Source organism: Durio zibethinus, chromosome 20, assembly GCF_047325235.1.
Source record: "Durio zibethinus cultivar Kanyao isolate XHJ-2024 chromosome 20, ASM4732523v1, whole genome shotgun sequence".
In the NCBI taxonomy this organism is placed as follows: Eukaryota; Viridiplantae; Streptophyta; class Magnoliopsida; order Malvales; family Malvaceae; genus Durio; species Durio zibethinus.
The window spans coordinates 9467123-9489190 of NC_143181.1; the positions used below are offsets into that span (position 1 = coordinate 9467123).

A 22068-nucleotide genomic window follows, 5' to 3' on the forward strand; every position below is an offset into this window, starting at 1 on the left:
TGGTTCAATAAAACATAAAACCCAATACCATAGACCATTACTGAAAAAGAGTGTGCAAGAGGTCAGTTCTGACCAAATCACTGACAAAAATTATGATAATATATATGAAAGATACAGATAATAAAAACAGCGGGCTCACACGCACCAGGTCAATGGACTAGAGAAAAAAGAAGCTACAAAAAGAGGATCATCAAAAACCAGTAGACAACTGTTTTTAAGTATGCAGCACCTTTAAGAAAGAGTACATGGGTTTATCAATTGCACTCTCCTTAACATCAACCCTCCCCAAACCAATTCAAAGACCTCACCGTCTCTCTGCTCCTTTTGCTGCAAAATCCCACGAGCAATTGTGCAATCATTTGCAGTAGCTTTGGATAAATGATACGGTCTCCTTTTCTATGTAAGCCCTAATCTTTGATTTGATCAACATTATAATTTCGTGGCGGCCTTTTTTATCAAAGTGGATGGTAAGGCACATAGCCCAACAAGCCCGTTATGTTGGTTACAACATCATTGCACCTTGTCAGAAGGCTTAACATCTTCTGTGAAATATCTATGCTTGTTGTTGTACTTGTATTAAGATTGTGAGTATTACTGGGAGCTACTTCGGTGGGATGCAAATTATTTGCTGGGGCTTTACCAAATTGAGGAAGGGGATGAATAGGAGAGGGAGACAAAGATTTTGGAATAACCTTTTGAAAGTTCTTACTATTAAATTCCATTGCAACAGAAGAAGGTGCACCACCGTCAGCAAAACTAGCATTGTTGTTGAAGTTGTTTCTATTACCAGCCATCAATTGCTCTCCCCTACTACTTTCCTCCCCACCCAACATGAATTTTACACGGGCTGTCCCTCTACTTCCATTACCACCAGTTGCCTGCCCTGCCTCGTCAGTTGTTGGTATCTTCAAACAGGACTTGAGCTGGACTGTTGGTTGTGTAAGATGCTGGTGTGCAGGCACTGGTGCTGATCTTTCAACTACAGGATCCTTAACATGTATGGTTTCACTAGCAGCATCATCTCCTCGTGCCTTGTCAGAATCTAATGCTTCAGCTGTAGGAGCTTCCACACTTCGAAGATGGTATCTCACATTCACATTGCCAAATAGGGAATTAGTTCCATTAGCATATCTATATGCTGCCTGTGCATCAATCTTGTGTCTGAACACAACACGGCATGTTGAGGACTTCCAAAACACACGGATAGCTGACTGATCTAATGACCCAAAACGACCAAACCTAGCCTTCAGTTCTGCAATTGACGGAAGTGATACCTGAGGAGGGAACTTCATAACCAGCATTGTAGGCTCAATAGCCCTAGCTGGAGGCTCCATCTTCCTCGCAGAATCTGGTTTATTGAATGGCCTTGCTGGGGGCCTTTTAGTTGTTTGTTCTTTTCCGTCAACCTTTGGAGCTTCCACAGTCCTCAGATTACCCTTCTTCTCTACAGCTAATGACGTCAACTGCCTACTTTTTTTCAACCTCTTTGCAGCAATTTCTTCTTGACGATCCGATGGGAGATGTTTTCGTCCAGCTTTAGTTGGATCATCAGGTCTTACAAGGGGTCTCACTGGTTTTGAAGGAGTGGAGTTAACACTCTCAGTAGGAAAGTTGTCAGCCGCTCCAACCGAAGGAGGTTTACTGGCACAAACTTCAACAGGCTCCTTCTCACATGGTGGCAACAGAACCAAGCTTTTCTGGTAAACAAGTGATCGGAATCGCAAAAAGAATTGCCGAATAACCGTTGGGCTATTCCTTTCCACACCATGAAAAGGATCAAGTGCCAGGGCATGCAAATCACTCAGTAAATGTGCAAGTTGAAGCCCAGGATTTCCCATATCAAATCTCGTGGAAGCCCCAACAGAATTGAAAGAAGAATGTGTAGGACCAACATCTTTCTTCTGATGGTTCACTTGAGACTCTTCTCTAGGACCCAAACCAATTTGGGCAGATTTGGCCCCATCATTTTCAAGGACAAACGGCTTCTTTGGTTTATCAGAGTTTGATTCTGAGCCAACCTCTTTCTTCTTCTTTTTCTTCTTTTTCTCCCTTAAAGCAGAGTTCTCAGCACCTATATCCACTGAAGGGAGTTTTTTTGCTTTCTTCACCTCACTCTCAGCACTCATATCACTAGAGCGCTTTTTATCAACCGGGACAGCATGCCCACCAATGCTACCATCTCGAACTTGATCTAATCCCTGACCTCCTTCCAGTTTTGCAACAGAACCCAGATCAGGTTTCCAAACTCCTTTGTACGATCTGGACACTTTTTCACCCTCCTCAGGTTTAAGGTCAAACATAGCATCACCTTCCCACTGAAAAGATGCTGATGCACCATCAATTTTATTCAAAGATGGCTTTCCATCTACAGCAACATTGTAGGCTGAAGTCTGGTTTACATGTACAACTTCACTGGCAGATAAATCTCCACAGGAACTTGCACCATCCTTGCTCATAAAGACAGTATGCTCTCGTTTTAAAGGAATCTGAGACACAGGAGCCCTATTCTGCAACACATAATCTCCAGCTAAAAATATTGGTGATCCCTCCATGTAAGATGATTGCATTGATGAACTAGATAGCACTTGGCTAATTTGACGGGGGGCTTGCAAGTCACTTGCTTCATCTTTTCGCTTGAATAGGTATCTGTTTTTCTTTGAATGGTCCTTAACTTTCATGGGCTTTTTAGAACTCTTTCCACCACCCAAAGCTTCAGCAATCACCAATGGACCACTCAAAGGAGCTGGAAATGGCAACAAAGAAGGAAACAATCTCATAAGAATAGAGACATGACAGTAATAACCAAGAGGAATGCATGCAAATATCATCATCCGATAGCTGGATCTAGAGGATGTGAAGAGTCATCTATCCTTTCACTGTTAAATAATAGTCAATAGATGTATAAAACATAAAGTACTACAAACTTATACATAACTTTTTGGTTCGTTTGCAGTTGTTCATTAACAAGATACAAACTGACAAAAGACCTTCATAGGTACAGCGTTAAAAAGAGACATAAACACCAATCACAAGGCTAAAAATCCAAAGACAAGTTCTCGCAGTGTCAAGATCATAAAGTTGACCCATATTTTACCATTCACATGGAAACCTCATACTAGTGTCATTATTATGTCCTAACGTGACCCTTTCAATAAAGAGTAGTAAAGACCATTTCCATAAAAAGTCAATGTAAAAGAAGAAATATTTTGATGAAAATCATCTTTACTACAGTTAAAGACAGTTTTTGAGAGATCACAATTATTAAACCAACTGATTTCATGATTGTATCAAGAAACATATAAAAGAAATCATACTTGCCCAAAATCTGCATGTATTGAATATTGCTAGTAATGCAATATACTTGTTAGAAACTTACATCTTACTATAACCATGCATCATTCAATCAAAAAAAAAAAGTGACATCAAAATACATACTTTAAAAATTCAAAAGTAAGCTCTAAAAGCCAAGAAGTTAGATGCAACAGAATACCAGCTTTAACCATGTGAGACTTGTAACTGTTTTGGCCTAAAGTATCATGAGTGCAGCAGTACTACGTTCAAAACCCACACCACATTTGAAATTTAAAGTAACACCATGGAAGACAGAACAGATATAGAATTTCATGAAATGCAGATCCGAAATAGTTTCCAAGAATCACCATTAAGGCAAGTAGACAAGTACCTCGAGACGTCTTCTTAACAGGCTGATTGGGTATGCCATCTGGAGCATTAGAAGGTCGTGCTGGCTGCACCCCAAATGCCTGTGCATATGTCTCATCAAACTCCTCAAACACAGCCTTCCGAAATGAAAAAATGGTAGCCTTATTCTTAAAAAACTCAATGCTTTGCTGGTCATAAGCTCCAGGTGCTGATGCCAATTGCTTCACAAATGAAAGGGTCTCACTGGGCTTAAAACTACTTCTTGCATGCCTAATCTGATTCACTGAATAAACCCCATTGGGTTCATAATCAGGCACATCAACTGCAAAGTACCCTTGGACGTTTGTGGGCCGCAAATTATATGGATTCCTACATTTACAAGTCAAACCAAGACCAAGCCTCCGACTAGCCTCATCCATTGCCTCTTCCACAGCCTTCACAAAAGTCCTTGAATTTGTCTGCTGTGATTTCTCCACAAAATGATGATCAAAAGGGATAAGCTCAGCCGGGTCGAACCATCCATAACTACTATCCCCAAAGAAAGCAACCAACACATGTCCTTCCCTCCTTGTGCGACGTACACAAGGAGATGCAAAAGCTTCATTAAATATATGCCCCGGCCACCACGGATGAGATTTCACCTTTCCCCAAACCATATCACCCACTTCAAACCCATAACTCAACGCCCTCGAAGTCCCTCCACCAATTCTATCATTGGCTACATAATCGTCAAACTCAGATAACAACGACTTATACTCGGAACCAGTATCCTTTTCCAACTCCTCCACATTTTCTACTCTACCGTGCTCATCATCATTTACCGTATCATTTTGTTCATCCACCCGATTATTTACATCAAAAACCGTAGATTCGCCACCTCTTCCTTTATCTATACTATCACCATTACTCTCCCCAATCTCCTCAGATCTCTCATTCCCTGAAACCCTAACATCTTTTGAATCGAGCTCCATCGCAGAAACCCTAGTTTCTTCATTGGAGGTTCCTAAGCTCAATCTATTCGCTTCATTTGCGCTATCAATAGCATCATTGCTAGAAACCCTAGCTTTCTCTTCGATTTTATCGGATATTTTATCGAATTTGGCATCGTTGTTCACAACAGATATCATTTTTTAATAGCTATAGAAAAACATATTAGCAAAGTCGAAACCCTGGAGAATCCGAGAGCTTTTTCGAGAGCTTAAATGAGACATATGTAACTGAAAAAGCATACCTTTGCTAAACGAAGGGATTACAAAGGCTGTGTTTGTTTCCCTGGAAAGTGAGAGAAATCGGAGAGATATTTCTTTGGATAATTATAATATTTACAAACAAAATAGGACAGGAATAATAAAACCCTAAAAGAATAAGGGGTGTTTGGATGGGAAAAAAATCTGGGGACTTTGCGATTTTCTCTTCTGTTTTTTTTTTTTTCTTTCTTTCACTTTTTTAAGTTCGGAGACAATTACCGCTCGTTGCTTCCAAAGCTGAGATATTATAAGACACATCGGCGGTGTAGTAATGGCTCAGTGCAAATCAGTCATCAAACATTGCCACGCCATCCGATTGAGCTTGTTGGTTGATACACGATGGATAAGCATAATAGTATAAAAATTCCACCTCATCAATTTCGTATGTGGCAGCTGACACCACATGTCAGACACGTGATACTAATTTTTGTTTTGGACGTGATACTAATTGATTTTTAACGTTTGAATTAACACATATGATTTTTAAAAATACGGGGACAAAATGACACGAAACTCAAAATTCAAAGATTGTGGGTGTTATTTATTTTTGTTGAAAAGATATTTAAAATTAGAAGCATAAGAGTTATATTATTTTAAAAAAGATTAATGTTATAAATAGTTTTTAAATTATTATTAAATATTTAATTTAATATTTAAAAGTTAAAAATTTTTAATAGATATTAAATTATAAATATATTAATTAATATAATATTCATTCTTAATGTGTTAATTTCAAATAATAACATAAGAAATAAATAATCTCACAAATACTATATTAATTAATAAATTTATAATTTAAATATTTAAAAATTTATAAAATTTAAATAAATTATTAAACATTTCACTATAATTCATTTATAATATTATCCCTTCTTGAAATAGCACCTCCTCTCTAGTCACGCACCACCATTTCTAAAACATTTTGTCGTTCTCTCATATTAAATATAGTTATATTATAATTAAAATATTTATAATCTTTTAAATTAAGCCCTTAAGTATTAATTAAAAATATAAAAAGTCTGCTTAAAATTGCTTAAATTGTTGTAGTCTTGTTAATTCATAAAAAGTTACAATTTTTACCTTTAAAATAAAGGAATGGAAATTAGTAGTATCTATAACTATAATAGAAAATAGTCTTCAAATTGAAACTATTCATCAACTGATAGTAGGAGTCTTAATTTTGCACTATGTGTTGTGCAATAATTGAATCTTCAATATTTTTTATTTTTTAATTAAGCGTAAAAAAGAAAAGAGGGAAAGGGATTGATAAGAAAACTTTTAAGAAAGATAAAATAGAAGAAAAAGAAAAAATGGTTGAGATTGGAATAGATTTAGGAGAGAAAGGAGTTGAAAATAAAAAGGATTGATGGAAAATTGAAAGCAGATAGAAGGGTCGAATGGGTGAGAGATAGAACAAGTAGCAAGTAAGGGAAATAGGGAGAGATTTGGAAAGTGAAAGAGGAAGAAAAGGTGAGGGAAGGAGGAAGAGGTAATTTGATTGTCACTAAATGGAACCCCATTCACTCGAGCTAAGTTGTTATAGATACTTAATTTTATCTAGACACATTCTAACTAGTTGTAATACTTTTAAGATCAGGCCCAGTTCATATCCAATATCTCTTTGAGATTTATGAATTTTTAAAATTGAATTTTGGTTTAAGATGACCAAAATACCTCATAGTCAAATAAGGTTAAACTTGATCAAATTTGATTAAACTTAGGTCAACCTTTGAAATTCACAATTGAATGAGACCATTAAGACTTGAGATTAATAAAATTACAATTTGAATTCTTAAGAATCTTGATTAGACCTCATAAGAGTAAAATTATCAAAATACCATTTAGGTTATTTTCATAATTTGACAATCTCAAGGTCAGTTTTTCACAAAAAGCTCTAGATCAAGCCTTAATACTATTCCATGAATTTTGATACATTAAAAACATTGGTTGCATCTTCAAAAAAGTGAAATTATCAAAATGCCTTTTAAGGGTATTTTCATAATTTGACCTTATTGAGGTTGAGTTTTCATGAAAAGGTTTAGTTCATATTTTAATATTATTTCATAAATTTTAATGTATTGAAAAGCTTGATTACATCTCCAAAAGGTTAAAATTTTCAAAATACTCTTTAGGGGTATTTTCATAATTTGATCATCTTGAGGTTATATTTTCGCAAAAAACTCCAAATCGAACCTTAATACTATCATAGGAATTGTGATGTATTAATAACCTTAATTGCACTTTAAGAATGGTACAATTATCAAAAAGCCTTTTAAGAGTAATTTCGTAATTTAACCTTCTCAATGTTAGTTTTTCATGAAAAGCTCTAAACCATACTTTTTATATTATTCCATGAATTTTGATGCATTAAAAATTTTAATTGCACCTCAAAAAAAGTAAAATTATCAAAATGCCCTTTTAGGTATTTTTGTAATTTAGTCTTGTCGAGGTCATTTTTCATGAAAAACTCTAGATCATAATAAGGCATTATTTTATAATTCTTAATCCATTAAAATTATGAAAATAAATATTAGATTATAAGATTTTAGGAAAATCATGAAAAAACTTAGAAAACACTAAAATGGGTAAAATGATCTTTTCTTATTAGAAGAACTGCACTATAGGCCTAATGGATGCCATATTTTTCAGAACCATTGATATTAAAAGGTTGACATCCTAGTTTCAAGATTGCTTTCCTTAGTTACCAAGCTTAGGAGAAAAAGACAAAATAACTACAATCCTTAAATAAAATTGATCTAAGGGCTAACAAAAGGGGTCTTGGCCTTTAAACATATCATATAGGGCTGAAAAAATAAGGGAGGTAGCAAGAAAAATGGCATGTAAACCAAGAAAAAAAATAGTAAAAAATTTTGGAAGAACTTGGAAGGTATAACCTTGCTTTACTTTCATGCGCTCATATTATTCATGTGATTTTTCTTTTATCTTTATGATTTTTCAAGGAGAGGCAACCTTTTTCCATGGTTGTTCTCTTTTACATTTTCTCTTGATTCAATAGCTTTGTCCAACCAAGCTAATGGTATGGTTTGAAGCAACAAAGAATAAAAAAGCAATAAAACCCAAGTGTGGAGTTCATGGCAAAGATTTTCCATGCCATGGCTGAAACTCCCTTTACCATTTCTTGTGATTTACTTGTTTGGTTTTCATGTATTATAATGTGTTTGTGATGTTGGAGATTGTTATGTTCATATTTGTTTACTATTTTAATGTTATATGTTTCTTGGTTGACGATGAAATGTTTTGTTGGTATTTTTCTTTTTGATAGTTCCTCAAATGTTTGATGAAAATCCTTGAAAATAAGAAAGGTTTTCCAAGTTAGTTTTTCAAGTATTTGAAGTATGCCTTAGCAAAAAAAAAAAGTGCATGATTGTGGAAAAGCCAAAGAAAGCTTTCGACCTAACCATTTCTTGGTATGGCCAAAACTCCCATATTGCTTTGATGGCTAAATATTAGTGTTAAAATGCGTTCTTGTTTTGGTTTTTTTTTTTTTTTATAACATTTCATGTTTTTCAATAGCTTGATGAAAATTCCCAAAAATAAAAATGATATTTAAGTGAATTTTTAGTGGTTTTACATTTTGTTTTCTAAGTGTTTGTCATAAATCCTAACATTGGTACATTGCTTTTGTTCAATGGCCAACATAGAAATTCCTCCCTTTGATTCCTTGTTACTTATTTTTGCTTCTTAAGTTTATACATGTGTGGTTAGTTTATTAAATGTTTGTGAAATTGTATTAGCCATATAATTGTATGGTATTCTAATTTTATGCATAATTTGCATTTAAATTATTTATCATGTGCATTTTTCATGTAATATTAGCATAATCATCAAACCCTAAATAAATTTCAAAACCGTGATTTTGTGGCTTACTCCAAAAGTTCGCCTAAATATTGAAGATTTTTAAAAAGGTTCATGAAAATCATGGTCAACCCTAAACCAAACTCCAAAACCCTAAAAGCTAACCCTAGATCCATTCTCATGCATTTGCATTTCATTTCAATAAATTTTTACATGCATTAACATTCTTGAGTTGTCACTTTCACCCATGTATTTGTATTTGTCATTCACACTTTAATTGTCATTCGTATATTATAATTTGTTATACTCATACATTTCATTCACGTGTTTTGAAAACAATGTTTATTTAAAAAAAATGTTTTTAGAAAAGAATAAAATTAAGTGATATTTTAAGTAAAAATAATTCTTGAAGCTGGTCTAAATATAGAGAGATTCTCAATAATTATCATTTATGAGAAAGATTATCTTGGTTTTATGGGACATTATGAAAGCAATATTTTTGGAATTTCATCTAAATATAAAGGAATGCAAAAAATGTTTCAATACTAAGAATTTTTCATCCTAATTCAAAATAATTAAATTTGTTTAAGAAATTCAAAAATAAAAATGGTATGTTATCAAATTTTAAAATGATTTGATATGAAGAAAAATATTTTGGAAAGAATAAATGAAATTCAATGAATTAATTTTTAAACATTAAAGTTAGGACCATTCTTATTAAAGCTCAAGGATAACATGCAATCAATTGATACAGATTTTAACAGGCATTATTAGGTGCTAATCTTTTTCTATGCGTAATCGACTCTCAAACCCAACACTATTGTCGTAAACCAAAATATTTTTTTAATAAACTTTAAACTCGTTTTATTATTTTATTAAAAAAGATAAATTTTCAGATTGCCAATCACATCTTTAAAAAAGATTAGTGTGACTCATTTGGTTTTGAAATTTTTTTTAAATTTTCGTTTAACGGTCTCTAAAACTATTATGATAATTGATGAAGTCAAGTATATTACAAAATAATTGTTCTCTTATTTTTGTAATATGGGTTCTTATTCGGATTTTGAAATTATTGAAATTTAATGACTTCCTCTTACATATTTCGTAATTCAATACATTATTGATAGATTATTAATTAGATATGATTTTTCCCTAAGGTCGGTAACTTAAGTAGTCTCTAGTGAGTTTCAACCAAACCCAACCTCATAGGGTCGATTTTTTTTTTTTTTAAATCGGGTTTTGGGTCAGGTATGGCTAAGAAAAAATCGGAGTCGAGTCAGGTTTGGGTTTTAGGCAAACTCGACCCGACCTGACCCAGTAATATATAAAAATTTAATTTTTAATTAATTAATTAATTAATTAATTATATTTATATAATTATATATTTAAATATTTATATTTTAAAAAATAATATTTTATTAATTTCGGATCAGGTCGGATTGGATATGATTTATACAGTATCGGATCGGGTAGGGTTCGGGTATTAAAAAAAAAATCAAGTGGGTCGAATTCGGATTTAATGTATATAAAGTCTAGTTAGGTTCAAGGCGAGCAAAAACCCGCCCCTACTTGACTTGTTACCAACTTTATTTTTCTCTGTTTCAACTAAAAAATTAGAATAATGAAGATTTTTAACTGATCAAGGAGGTAATTGTAAATACCTAATTTTGTCTGAGTCAATTCAAGTTTAGTCAATCTTTTGAACTTGGTTTAAACTTTCGATTTGAATTAGCGAAAGCATTTTAATTTGATTGAACTCATTTGAGTTTATCTCGAATCAATCACTTTTGGATCATGGTTCGTAAATTGAAAACCCAATAAAAATCTAAGTTCAACATAAGTTCATTTTAAAAATTAAAATTTATTTTATTAAAGTTAATTAATTAAAAAAATTATTAAATAAAAAATTATTATTAATTAATAAAAAGAAAACGAAAAATGAAAAAATCAACAAAAGAACAAAAACTGAAAGGATAAGGTAAAACAACCCTCTTATTCGTTCACTCTCTTTTATAGTTTGTTTTTTCCAGCTCTCTGATTTTCACTCTTCATTTTACCTATTGACTTTTAGCATATATCAATAAAAGACACCAAACCTAAAATTTAACAAACACTGGTCTTAAAAAATCAGTAGCCATTGTTGCACGCTTGCCAAACCAGTCCAAAAAACAATTCCAAGGCTAAATGTTTTAGGGAAAGAAAATGCTAAAAACCTCAAAGCACTAATTGGCACCAGAGAGGATACCCCCATTCCTATTTTTTTTTTCCTTTTGACCATTTTCCAAGAAACCCTAATGCGAACATGACCCAAGCCTCTACCTTTACGCTTTCGACTACTACTATTCCAAAATCAGTCCCTTACACACACCTAACACCTAACACTTAACCATTAGCTGAACAACCATTAAGCATAAAACTGCTTTATTGCCTCTTTCAACCAACCTCCCACCACTCATCAACTAGTCTCATTCAAGGTTGAAACCCTCATCACTGTACACACATGCTACCAGCACCTAAAAACCTAAATCATAAAACCACTAAAAATAACCTAACACCATCACATAGCAAAAAAAAAAAAAAAAAAACCACCAACAACAAAACAAAAACTAAAAAAAATTACTTTTATCCTCTATTCCAAAATCACAAAAAAGAAAGAAAAAAAATCTTATTTATAGTTCTTTGGACACCATTCGACTGCAACAAAAGGGAAGAGAAAGGGGAGCAATGAACGATGGCCCAGTTTTGGCCAAACCAACGATTAGGAAAAAGAACAACATAACCTAACAAAAAAAAAAAAGAGAAGGGGTCAGACTTTTTTATCCAAAAAAAAGGAAAGAAAGAGACGTCACTGTTCATGATAGTGTTGGAGCACCGACAACAACGAGGCACGATCAACAGTACTAGTGGCAGCAAATAATGGCAACAAAAAACTTTGCAAAAATTTGAAATAGTGGAAGTGAAAAGTAAAGATAAGGGAACTACATACTAAAAATATAGAAGGATTAGATGATGGAAGAAGAATTTTATGAGGATTGAAGTTTTTAACTTTTGGCTCAAAATTGGAGTTTTGGGGGCTGTTTTAAAAAAAAAATTGGATCTATAAATAGGATGAAGAAAGGAAGCCACTGCTCAAATTTGGGGAAGAAAAGCCATTGGCTAGCAACGACATTGATGACAAAGTGGTGGTAACAACGACAACTCTTTCCAAAACTTGAGAGGCTTGAAACATTCTTGAGTTTTTTTTTTTTTTTTAAGAAAAAAGATTTTTTTTGTTTAACAAGAAAAAGAAAATGAATAAAAAAAACTTAAACATTTATAGCATATAAAAAAAACCAGAAAAGAAAAAAGGGAAGCTAGTTACCATGATGGTCTACTCGGCTAATGCCTAACAGAAGCCCGATCTGTGACCCGTCCGACTTGACCCTTGAGCTTCTTTAGATTTAGTCCAGTCTACCTGTGTTTAGACCCTTTCTCACTTCGACTAGGCCCATATTTGGACAAAGTCCAAACCATATGGTTTTGGCCCAATAACTTATTTCATTGGGCTTAGTTGATTATAAGTTTCGAGCATCAACAACAAAACCTTTTTAGGTATAATTTCTTGCCTTTGATCATTTTCTATTATGTCTATTCATTTCTCTTTTGAATGCATGACCATGGAAAAATTGTAATTATGAAAATAAAAATATGAGTGTCTTGTATTATGATATTATTATTATTGTTGTTATATTTTTTTTTAAAAAAGGTATTTTGATTTAAAGGATTTTTTTAGCAAGAGATTTTTGAAGCTAAAATGTTTTTTTAATTAAAATAATCTTAAAAACATTACCTAGATGTTGGATAGAATTCAAATTGTGTCTTATAAATTTAATTCCTCCTAAATGTTGGCAAATTAAAAATTAAAAATTAATTAAAAATAAAAAAATTCATTCATAAACCAAAAATTATAAATAAAATTTCTTGCATTTTTAATTTTTGTTTTAAAAAGAAAATAATAAAAAAAATAAATGGGGAAAATATGCATAAAATTAATTAAATTGATTGTTCTAATTTTTAGCTTTCATTCGCACAATCTATTTGTTTCACGCTACATTAGTATAAATTTGTTAAAGAAAAAAGACAATTATGAAAATCAACTTTATTTTGAAAGTTTGCCTAGATGTTGAGGATCATCGAGGAAGTTTAGATTACCAATCCATCTCATTTTTCTCATAAGAAAAACTTCAAAACCCTAAAACCTTGAAACTCCAAAACCTTAAGACAAGACCCTGAAAACCATGATTTATGCCCATACTTAAAATCATCATAAAATTCTAAAGATTCATATGAAAATCTCATAGAAAATAGTCTATTCTCAAATACCACTTAAAGGATGGGATATTTAGAAAATTTTATGTCATCAAGGTTTTTTTCGTACGAATCCTTAGCCCGTAGTAATAATAAGATTAAATAAAAAATAAAAAATAAGATGTTAAATATAAATAGTCACACCTAAACTTTGCCTAGAGGTTAAGAAGTTCGGGTGGTCTCATTATATTTAAGAACCCAATTTCAAAATGACATTTCATCCTCATGTATATGATCCATTGGCATATATCCATTTATTTATTATCTCTTACATTCGTTCCACATGTTTTTGCTTTTTACAATTGTTTCTTAATTAATTGTAGCATCACCATTTTTTTTTTGCATAAAATATCTTTATGAAAAGTATTATTAAAAAAAAATAGATTTTTAAATAAAATTATATTAATATTTTAAGAAAAATAATTCTCGGTACTCTACTTAGATGCTGAAAAGTCACTAACAATTGTTGTCTACAAAAAATGTTATTTTTATTTTGAGGAATATGGTGGCAAATCTTAGGTGAAAAAAGTCGTCTATAAATTCTGCATAAACATTGGAGAACTTTAAGATAATTATTTAAATTAAAAATTTCTTTGATATTCCTAAATAAATAATTTTAATCAAATTATTTTTTTTTCAAAAAAATAAAGGAAATTATTATTAAATTTCAAATCGAAATCATTTTATCCAACATAAAAAATAATGCATAATTAATGCATACCAATGTCTATGGGCTCTAAGAAGGTGCTAATCCTTCCTTATGCATAACCAACTCTGTAACCGAATTTTATTTTCATAGACCAAAAATTATATTTTTGATAAACTTTGAACCCATTTTATCATTTTATTAAAAAGATAAATTTTTTGAGTAACCAATCACACCTTTAAAAAGATTGGTAACGACTCTTATTATTTTTTCAATTTTAAAATCTTTTCATCTGACAGTCTCAAAACCATTATGACAATAATATATGAAAGGTACTATTCTAGGTGTTAAAGAGTTGGGTTTTGCTTAAATAATATGCTTTGAAGGTCGTTTTGCTTGAAATAATCAATAGGTGTTGGGTTTTGCTTGAATCATGACATGTTAAAAATAAATATGATTTCTTTTAATGCATGTTATAGGTGATTTATAGATGGAATAGTTGGAGCCTAGAATTCATTTACTTGTAATATTACTAAAAATCTTGTTAAGGAAACATGCATTGCATTTTTACTTATTTTTAATTGATCCTATATTTCATTTTCCATTTTCTTATACTTGGTATTGATATATTCTGCCAAGACAATTTATAAATACACATAAACTACCTACATTTTTTTTAATTAATTTCAAGTTCATGTAGCATTTTACTTTTTTGGAAGAAGAGAAAAAAATAAAGAACATATTGTTTCTTTTTCTCTCTTTCTCCATGGTAGACAACGAGATTATTTAGAGTATGTTGAACAAACCTACATTTTTTTTAATTACTTTCAAGTTCATGTAGCATTTTACTTTTTTGGAAGAAGAGAAAAAAATAAAGAACATATTGTTTCTTTGTCTCTCTTTCTCCATGGTAAACAACGAGATTATTTAGAGTATGTTAAACAAACCTACATTTTTTTTTAATTAATTTCAAGTTCATGTAGCATTTTACTTTTTTGGAAGAAAAGAAAAAAATAAAGAACATATTATTTTTTTTTCTCTCTTTCTCCATCGTAGACAACGAGATTATTTAGAGTATGTTGAACAATAAGGTTACGAACATGTTTTACATAGCTGCCCTTCTTATTATAATGGTTATGTTTAACTATGTTATGCCTATTTGTAATTGATAGCTATTTTTCTTTTCTATACATGTGCTATTTAAAAATCAGTGAATTAATTATAAAATAATAATCAAATTAAGTAAATTATTTTTGGAGTTTGCAAGTTTTGTGCATTAAATTATGCATTTGCTTTTTTTGCGTGAGTTTTTTATCTTTATTTTATCAAGTTTTGTGCTTTTCTTTCTATTCAATTTCACTTGCATCAATAAAATTTCATTGAGGTTTGTTTCTTGCTTTACTTGTAATAGTCCATTGATTTTTTTTCCTTTTATTTCTTAGTAGTTTAGTTGTTTATAACTTGAGTGATGTAGATGTGTTTTATTTTGAAAATTTTTTCTAATTAGTTTTTTTTTTTTGCTTAATTCTTTGTCAGATGTTGTTTCTTATTAATTGTTTTTTTATGTTTGAAGTAATGGTTATTAATGATTTTTTTTATATTTAAGGAAATGGTTAATCCAAATTGTTTTAGAACCATTAGAACTAATAGATTAACAAGTTTGAGTTAGGGTAATCTAAAATTTTTAGATGTTTAGATGTTAGGATTCATTGGACTATGCTTAGGAGGATAAATATTCTAATAGATTGAGGTGTGAAGGAACTTATGTTAGAGTTGTTAGTTCTAATGAGGTCTAAAGGGATATGGATGATATTTCATTAGGGGCCATAAATGATTTTATTGGAATGACTCATACTAGGTTGTATTTTATTGTAGGTCTTAATGGTAAATTGAAAACTGTTTCACTTAAACGTTTGATTGTTGGTTTAACTAGCAATTTAGCAATTATATTAATACTCCCATGATTAAAAGGATGAGTTGAATAAGCTTTTTCTTGCAGATTTCAAAGCAAAGAAAATTCAAATGGTCATTAGATAAATGCACCCCACCAAATCACTTGACTTAATGATATGCCTACTTTATTATACCAACCATTTTGGCATATAGTTGGTGATGCTGTAGTTAATTTCTATTTAACATGTTTGAGGGGGAAAGAGATATGATTGAAATCAACCAAACCAACATTATTCTCAAAATAAAATACCCGAAGAACATCACACAATTTCAACCTATTAGCTTGTGTAATGTTATATACGAAATCATTTCAAAAGTCATTATGAATAGGCTTAAAATTATCCTCCTTGATTGTATTAGCAAGTCACAAAGTGCTTTTGTTCTAGGCCGACTAATAACAAATAATGTTTTAGCTACTTATGAGCTTTTACATAGTTTGAAATTAAAAAAAAAATAAGAGAGAAAAAAATTTTTTTGCTCTAAAGTTATGAGTAAAGCCTATAATAGGATGGAATGAGATTTTTCAACCGATAGCATTGGTAGATTAAAGTTTCACCCTAATTAGATGACTGTAGTGATGAACTATGTTACTACTATTTCATATTCTCTTGTTGTTAATGGTGATATTGCTAATGCTTTCAAATCAGATAAAAAACTTTGACAAAGAAACCTTCTATCACCCTATTTATTTTGATTTGTATAGAGAGTCTATCAGCTTTGTTGAAAAAGAGGCAACAATAGAACCTTATTAATAGAGTTAAAGCTAGTCAGCATAGCCCAAGAGTTACTCACCTTTTATTTGCTAATGATAGCCTACTATTTGTCATGGTAAACAAAAGCAAAAGTGAGAGGATGAAGCACAAGCTACAGAAATATGGGGAAAGCTTAGGATAAAAGATTAACTTTGACAACTTGGCTTTATTTTTCAATAGTAACATAAGGGAAAAATAGAAGAATGAGATTAAAAACATATTTGGGATTTATGATACCATGAATATCTAAGGTTTCCATCAATAGTAAGGAAAGATAAAAAAAATAGGGCATTTCTTGATTTTAAGAAAGAATTGGTGCGAGTATGAGTGGTTGGTGTCAAAAAACACTTTTGTAAGGGGAAAAATGTTTTTATAAAGTTCATACTCCAAGCTATATCGTCATATGCCATGAGTTACTTTCTATTGCCAAAGTCTTTGTGTGATGAAATCAATAGTTTGATTAGCAAAGACAGGTGGTAGCACAATAAGAAAAGGATAGGCGTTCACTAGCTCAATTGGAAGTAAATGTAGAAATCCAAATATAATAAAGGCATGGGTTTTCATGACTTGAGGGATTTCAAAAAAGCAATGCTAGCTAAACAAGGTTGGCAAATCATTTTCAACATAGAAACATTGGTCTATCAAGTATTAAAAGTAAGGTACTTTGTAAATAATTTATTTATGGAATTAGAGTTGGGGAACCATCATTCTTTAATATGGAGAAGTATATATATGGTCTACCAAAGCTATCCTCCAAAAAAGCTTAAGGTGAAAAATTGGTAATGGGAAAATAGTCAAGATATAGAGAGACAAATGGCTCCTATTCAACGATGGTTTTGTGACAAAATGGTAGGTCAATGGAATGAGAATGGATCAGTATCTTAGCTAATAGATAAAGGTACACACTATTAGAAATAGCCCTTAATATGATAAATGTTTTAAACATAAGAGGTGGAAGTAATTTATGCTTTGCCAATAAGTAAACTACGATTGAATGATGAATTGGTTTGGCACTATAAAAATAAAAAAGTGTACATGGTTAAAAGTGGCTATCGATTACTCTAAAGTATGGCACAAGATAATGGTGATAAGAAAGAGGAAAGTAAGAATCATAGAAAATGTGAAGAGATTTGGAAGAGAATATGTTAGTATAAGTACCAACAAAGATTAAAATTCTAGTCTAAAAGGTAAACAAAGGTAAATTACTAGTGAAGTTTAACCCAGTGAGGAAACAAATTATACAAGAAGCAACGTGCATTAAATGTGGCTTAACAAATGAAACTATGTTTTATGTGGTGAATAAGTGTGGCTAGGCAAAAAAAGTTTGGAAGCATTTAGATTTTCATAAAAACAATAATACGGAGGAATAAAAGGGCCTTATGGACTAGTTATTCCAAGAGATTAAGAAGCTTGATGCTTTAAAACTCCAGTTGTTTTTTACTACAATGTGGGTATATGGAATGATCAAAACAGAAGGCATCATGGTGAACCAAAAAGGGATACTGGACTGATAACAACGTTTATGAGGAAACACTTACAAGAGTTTCAACCAAGCATAGCTAAAACAACTTAGTATGAGGGAATTGATCAAACAAAAATGATAAAAACCTAGAAACAGTCTATAAACAGTAAATCTTGATGGTGTAGTGGATAAAATTAAGGGAATAATAGGAACTAGGGTGGTTATAAGGTATGCTAGAGGCCAGGTACCTGAAACATATACAAACATTCTACCATGGATAACATATGCTTTCTGTGTTACAGCAGTAGCTACAGTTTAGGCTTTAACTTTTGCAAAAGAGATGAGGTTAACTAGTTTTGGAAAGAGATGCTTTTTCCATTATAAAAAAAAAAATGCAACAGAGGAATTATGGCTTTACCCCCATTGGAATAATAATTGAAGAAGTCAAAACCATATGTAGACACCTCATTTTGTCTAGTTTTTTTTTTTTCAATTGAGTTGATCCAAGCTTGATTGTGGGATTTTTATTTATTTTTATTTTAGACTTTATTTTGTATTTATCATATTTATTTTGTGGCTTATTTCTAGTTTTTTTTTTCTTCATTATCTGATTAATAAATAAAAAGCTGAAAGTTTGAGATTAGGCTAAGTGATGATCATTATCAAAAGCATGAGATTAGGTGCTAATCTTTAACCTTATGAGACTAATCAAAATTGATCTAAAACTCTTATTAGTTTGGTCTTATAAATCTTTGTAATTCATTAACAATAAAGATGGCAGGGGAGTAAAGAAAATCACACCGAAAAAGGCATACAGTGATTCAAGCTATAATATACAGAAAAGCCAGAGGAAAAATTGGGATGAAGCCTAGCTCATCCTTAATTCCTAATTAGATCACTACCAGCCACTTTTCAGTAGTTCAGTAATCACACAAGGGCTAGTACACCCAAGCCACATACAAAAGATAATCCTACCCTTACTGTCCAATTTCCCTAAACAACTGGACATTGAAGTACAACTAACAACCAGTAGAGTCAATAATTCACCCAAGCCAAAACATCCATAACAATCGCCTGCTGCAAAAACCAGAACCTACCACCACCATCAGTTTCTCATTGGATAGTTGCCCCTTGTCTGTTAGCGTGTCAATACTAATTAAAAAACGAAGCATAAGCAAAAATCAAAGGAGATCAAAAATGAAAAGCGAAGAATCAAACAAAATGGTAAAAGAGATGAATAAAGGGGAAACCAATAACCTACCCTTGGTGGCAGCGATGATAGGCAACGATTGGCGTAACTTCTAGGAGATATGAATGGTGAAAGGATGAGCTTGACAAGAAAAATAATATACTAAAAATTGGAGAAAATCCAACGATGGAAGAGGCTAGAATGAAAAAAGAAAAACTTGAGGCTTGAACTTCAGATCTATGCCTTTAGGAAGTGATTTTCAAAAAAATAAGCCAATATTTGAGACGATGAGAGCGAGAAGTAGTGATGGAAAAATTTTTGACTTGACCATTAGTCAGACAATGGCAGAGCACAGCGACGCTGGTGCCAGGATCTGGAAACCTTTGAAGATTTTGATCTGGGTTCTAGAGAGATGGAGAGAAAAGAAAAGAAAAGAGAAAGGGGGAAAGTGAGCCTGAAAAAAAAATGCTAACCTTTGGCTTTTTATAGCCAAGTAAAACGATGTCATTTTGGATATTAGACCAAAGTAGGATCCGCGTGTTTTTAAGTGGGTAACCTGACCCGTAGCACTACCCTTACTGGCAATCCATCTCCTGGGCCTTGGGGTTGAGTCGAACTGAGCCGTTCCATAAACCATTGAGCCATATCCTAAGCCAAGCCACGAGTGAGCCAAGCCAAGTCGATTTTTTTTTTATTTTCTTTCCATTTTTATTTTATTTTTTTAGTTTATTTTTATTTTTATATTTGAAATAGCTTGCATGTTTGAATTTTAGAAAAAATTAGAAGAAATAAATATAAAAAATATAAAACAAAATAAAATATTTTAAAGAATAAATAATAATTATCCAATGATGAAATTTTTAGAAATTTCAAATGATAAATTCCTATAAAATTCCTAAGTGATAAATTTTATATAAATTTGTCCCAAATTGTAAAATAATTTAGATAAAATTTTAATAACAATAATTAATATTTATTTTCAAAAAAAGGGAAAAAATGACTAAAAGATAGAAATATTAATAAAAATTTTGAATTTAAATACAAATTATCTAAGGATGATATTCTTAAAAATTTCAAATGGTAAATTCTTAAGAAATCTCTAAGTGAGAAATTTCTCTAAATTTGTTCCAAACAATGAAAAGTTTTAAATGAAATTTCAAGAAAGATAATTGTCATAATATTTTCTTACCAAAGATAAAAAAAAAATAAAAAGAAATTTCTAAATAGGACTAAATGGTGGAGAATTTAGAAATTCAAAAAAGAAAATATTTCTAATTTGACCCAAATAGTGGAATAATTAGATATACTTTCAACAAAAACCAAAAAGGAAAATAAAAATGATTAAACTTTTTTTCCCAACGACGGAGCTTCTTCAAAAAAACAAATTGGATTATTGAATACTCTTGAGGTAAGAAAATATTTTTTAAGAATTCAACCAGATTGATAGAAGAATCTTAAAAGTTATTTCCAATATTTGAACATTAAAATTTAAAACTATTAGAATTAAGACCTTAGGATAAATTTAAAATAAAATGATACCATCTTTTGGATGGGCATGTGGGGGGGCTATAACCTTTTTCATATGTAACTGAACTCTCAAACCATGTTCTGGTTAATAGACCTAAATCTATTCTTTTAGGAACCCTTAGTCAAGCTTAGGAGCTCCTTAAAATGATAGATTTAATAGGTGACCAATCACACATAGTTTAAAAAGATTGGTGATGACTCCATTTGTTAAGTCTAACTACAAATTTTCAGATCTATATGTTATGACACCATAGCTACAACTTTTAGCACATGCAGGTTAGCACACATAGGCAAAACTAGAAATATAGTGGCATACAAAATAACAAAATATGCATTGGAAATTCATATAACCATGTATTAGGTAAAGAAGTGTCCAAAATGTAGACACTCATTTATGTTCGAGGTCAATTGGCATTTATTATTATTTTTTTTCTTTTTTTTCTTAATCTGGGTTGAAACAACGAAATTAAATCTGCATAATTAAAGTGTTTTCAATTCAGAACCAAATCAAATCAGGCAGATTTGTAAAACCTAGGACTAAATCACATTGGACAAAATCCAATCTCAGAATTTAAGCCTAGATTGGTTCTGTTTGAGTCCTAAAATTAGTACTAAAGCAGCTTATAAATTTAAAACACAGGATTGCAAAGAAAGGTAAAGTTTCTTTTTGGGGGAACATTTTTGGGTTTAAAGTTTCTAGGATTAAGGGTTTATGGTGATTGGGAGTAGTTTGAATCTTTGGATTTTAACCTTGAAGTTCTAGGATTGAAAGTTCAAAATTTTTAGGTGTAAATTTGAATTTTTGTGTTTTAGGTTTGAAGTTCTGGGTTTAGGTTTGAATTTCTGGGTTTAGAGTTGAATTTCTAAAATCATCTAAAAAATATAGAAAAAACGGAGTTTTTTGTTTGAATGTTTGAATTTTTTTATTGAATTTTTTGGCGATATTTGAAATTTCTGATCCAATTCTAACCAGTTTTTCAGAAACTGGTGATCAAACCTAGTTTCCAATGATTTGTTCTAAGATTTCTAGAGAGAGGCCAGAGAAAAAGGGAAATTAGATAAAAAAAAAAAAAGGACTAAAAGCTTCTAAAGAAAGGTAAGAAGTTTGGCCTTTATACTTGCACCAAACGATGTCGTTTTGAAGGCCTATGATCCGCCTATTAATCTGTTGACCCTTGCACAACTCGGGCGTTTGGCCCGACTCAATTGCAAGTTTTTTTTTATTATTTTATTTTCCATTTACATTTTTATTTATTTTTTTTCTAAATTTTTTTATTTTCTATTTCATTTTATTATTATTATTATTATTATTCTTTTTCTTAATTTCAATTTCTTTCTTAGATAGATTTCATATAATAAAAAAATGTTTCTAAAAATAAATTCATGAATCTTACCAAACTATTAGAGATTTTTTTATGAATTCTATGAAACTATTGGAGAATTTCATAAAATTAATGGTACAAAAAAAT

The 22068-nt window shown here is 31.2% G+C and overlaps 1 protein-coding gene across 1 annotated transcript; it reads right to left on the reverse strand.

The window, feature by feature from the left end:
* Positions 1-3: 3 nt before the first annotated feature.
* LOC111315754 (PWWP domain-containing protein 1-like) lies at positions 4-5119 on the reverse strand. The gene is made up of 2 exons (XM_089749612.1): positions 3683-5119; positions 4-2743 (listed from the first exon to the last, which is right to left on the reverse strand). Exons 1-2 carry the CDS (start codon positions 4785-4787, stop codon positions 456-458), a joined length of 3393 nt encoding a protein of 1130 aa, XP_089605738.1. The 5' UTR covers positions 4788-5119; the 3' UTR covers positions 4-455.
* Between the last annotated feature and the right edge of the window lie 16949 nt (positions 5120-22068).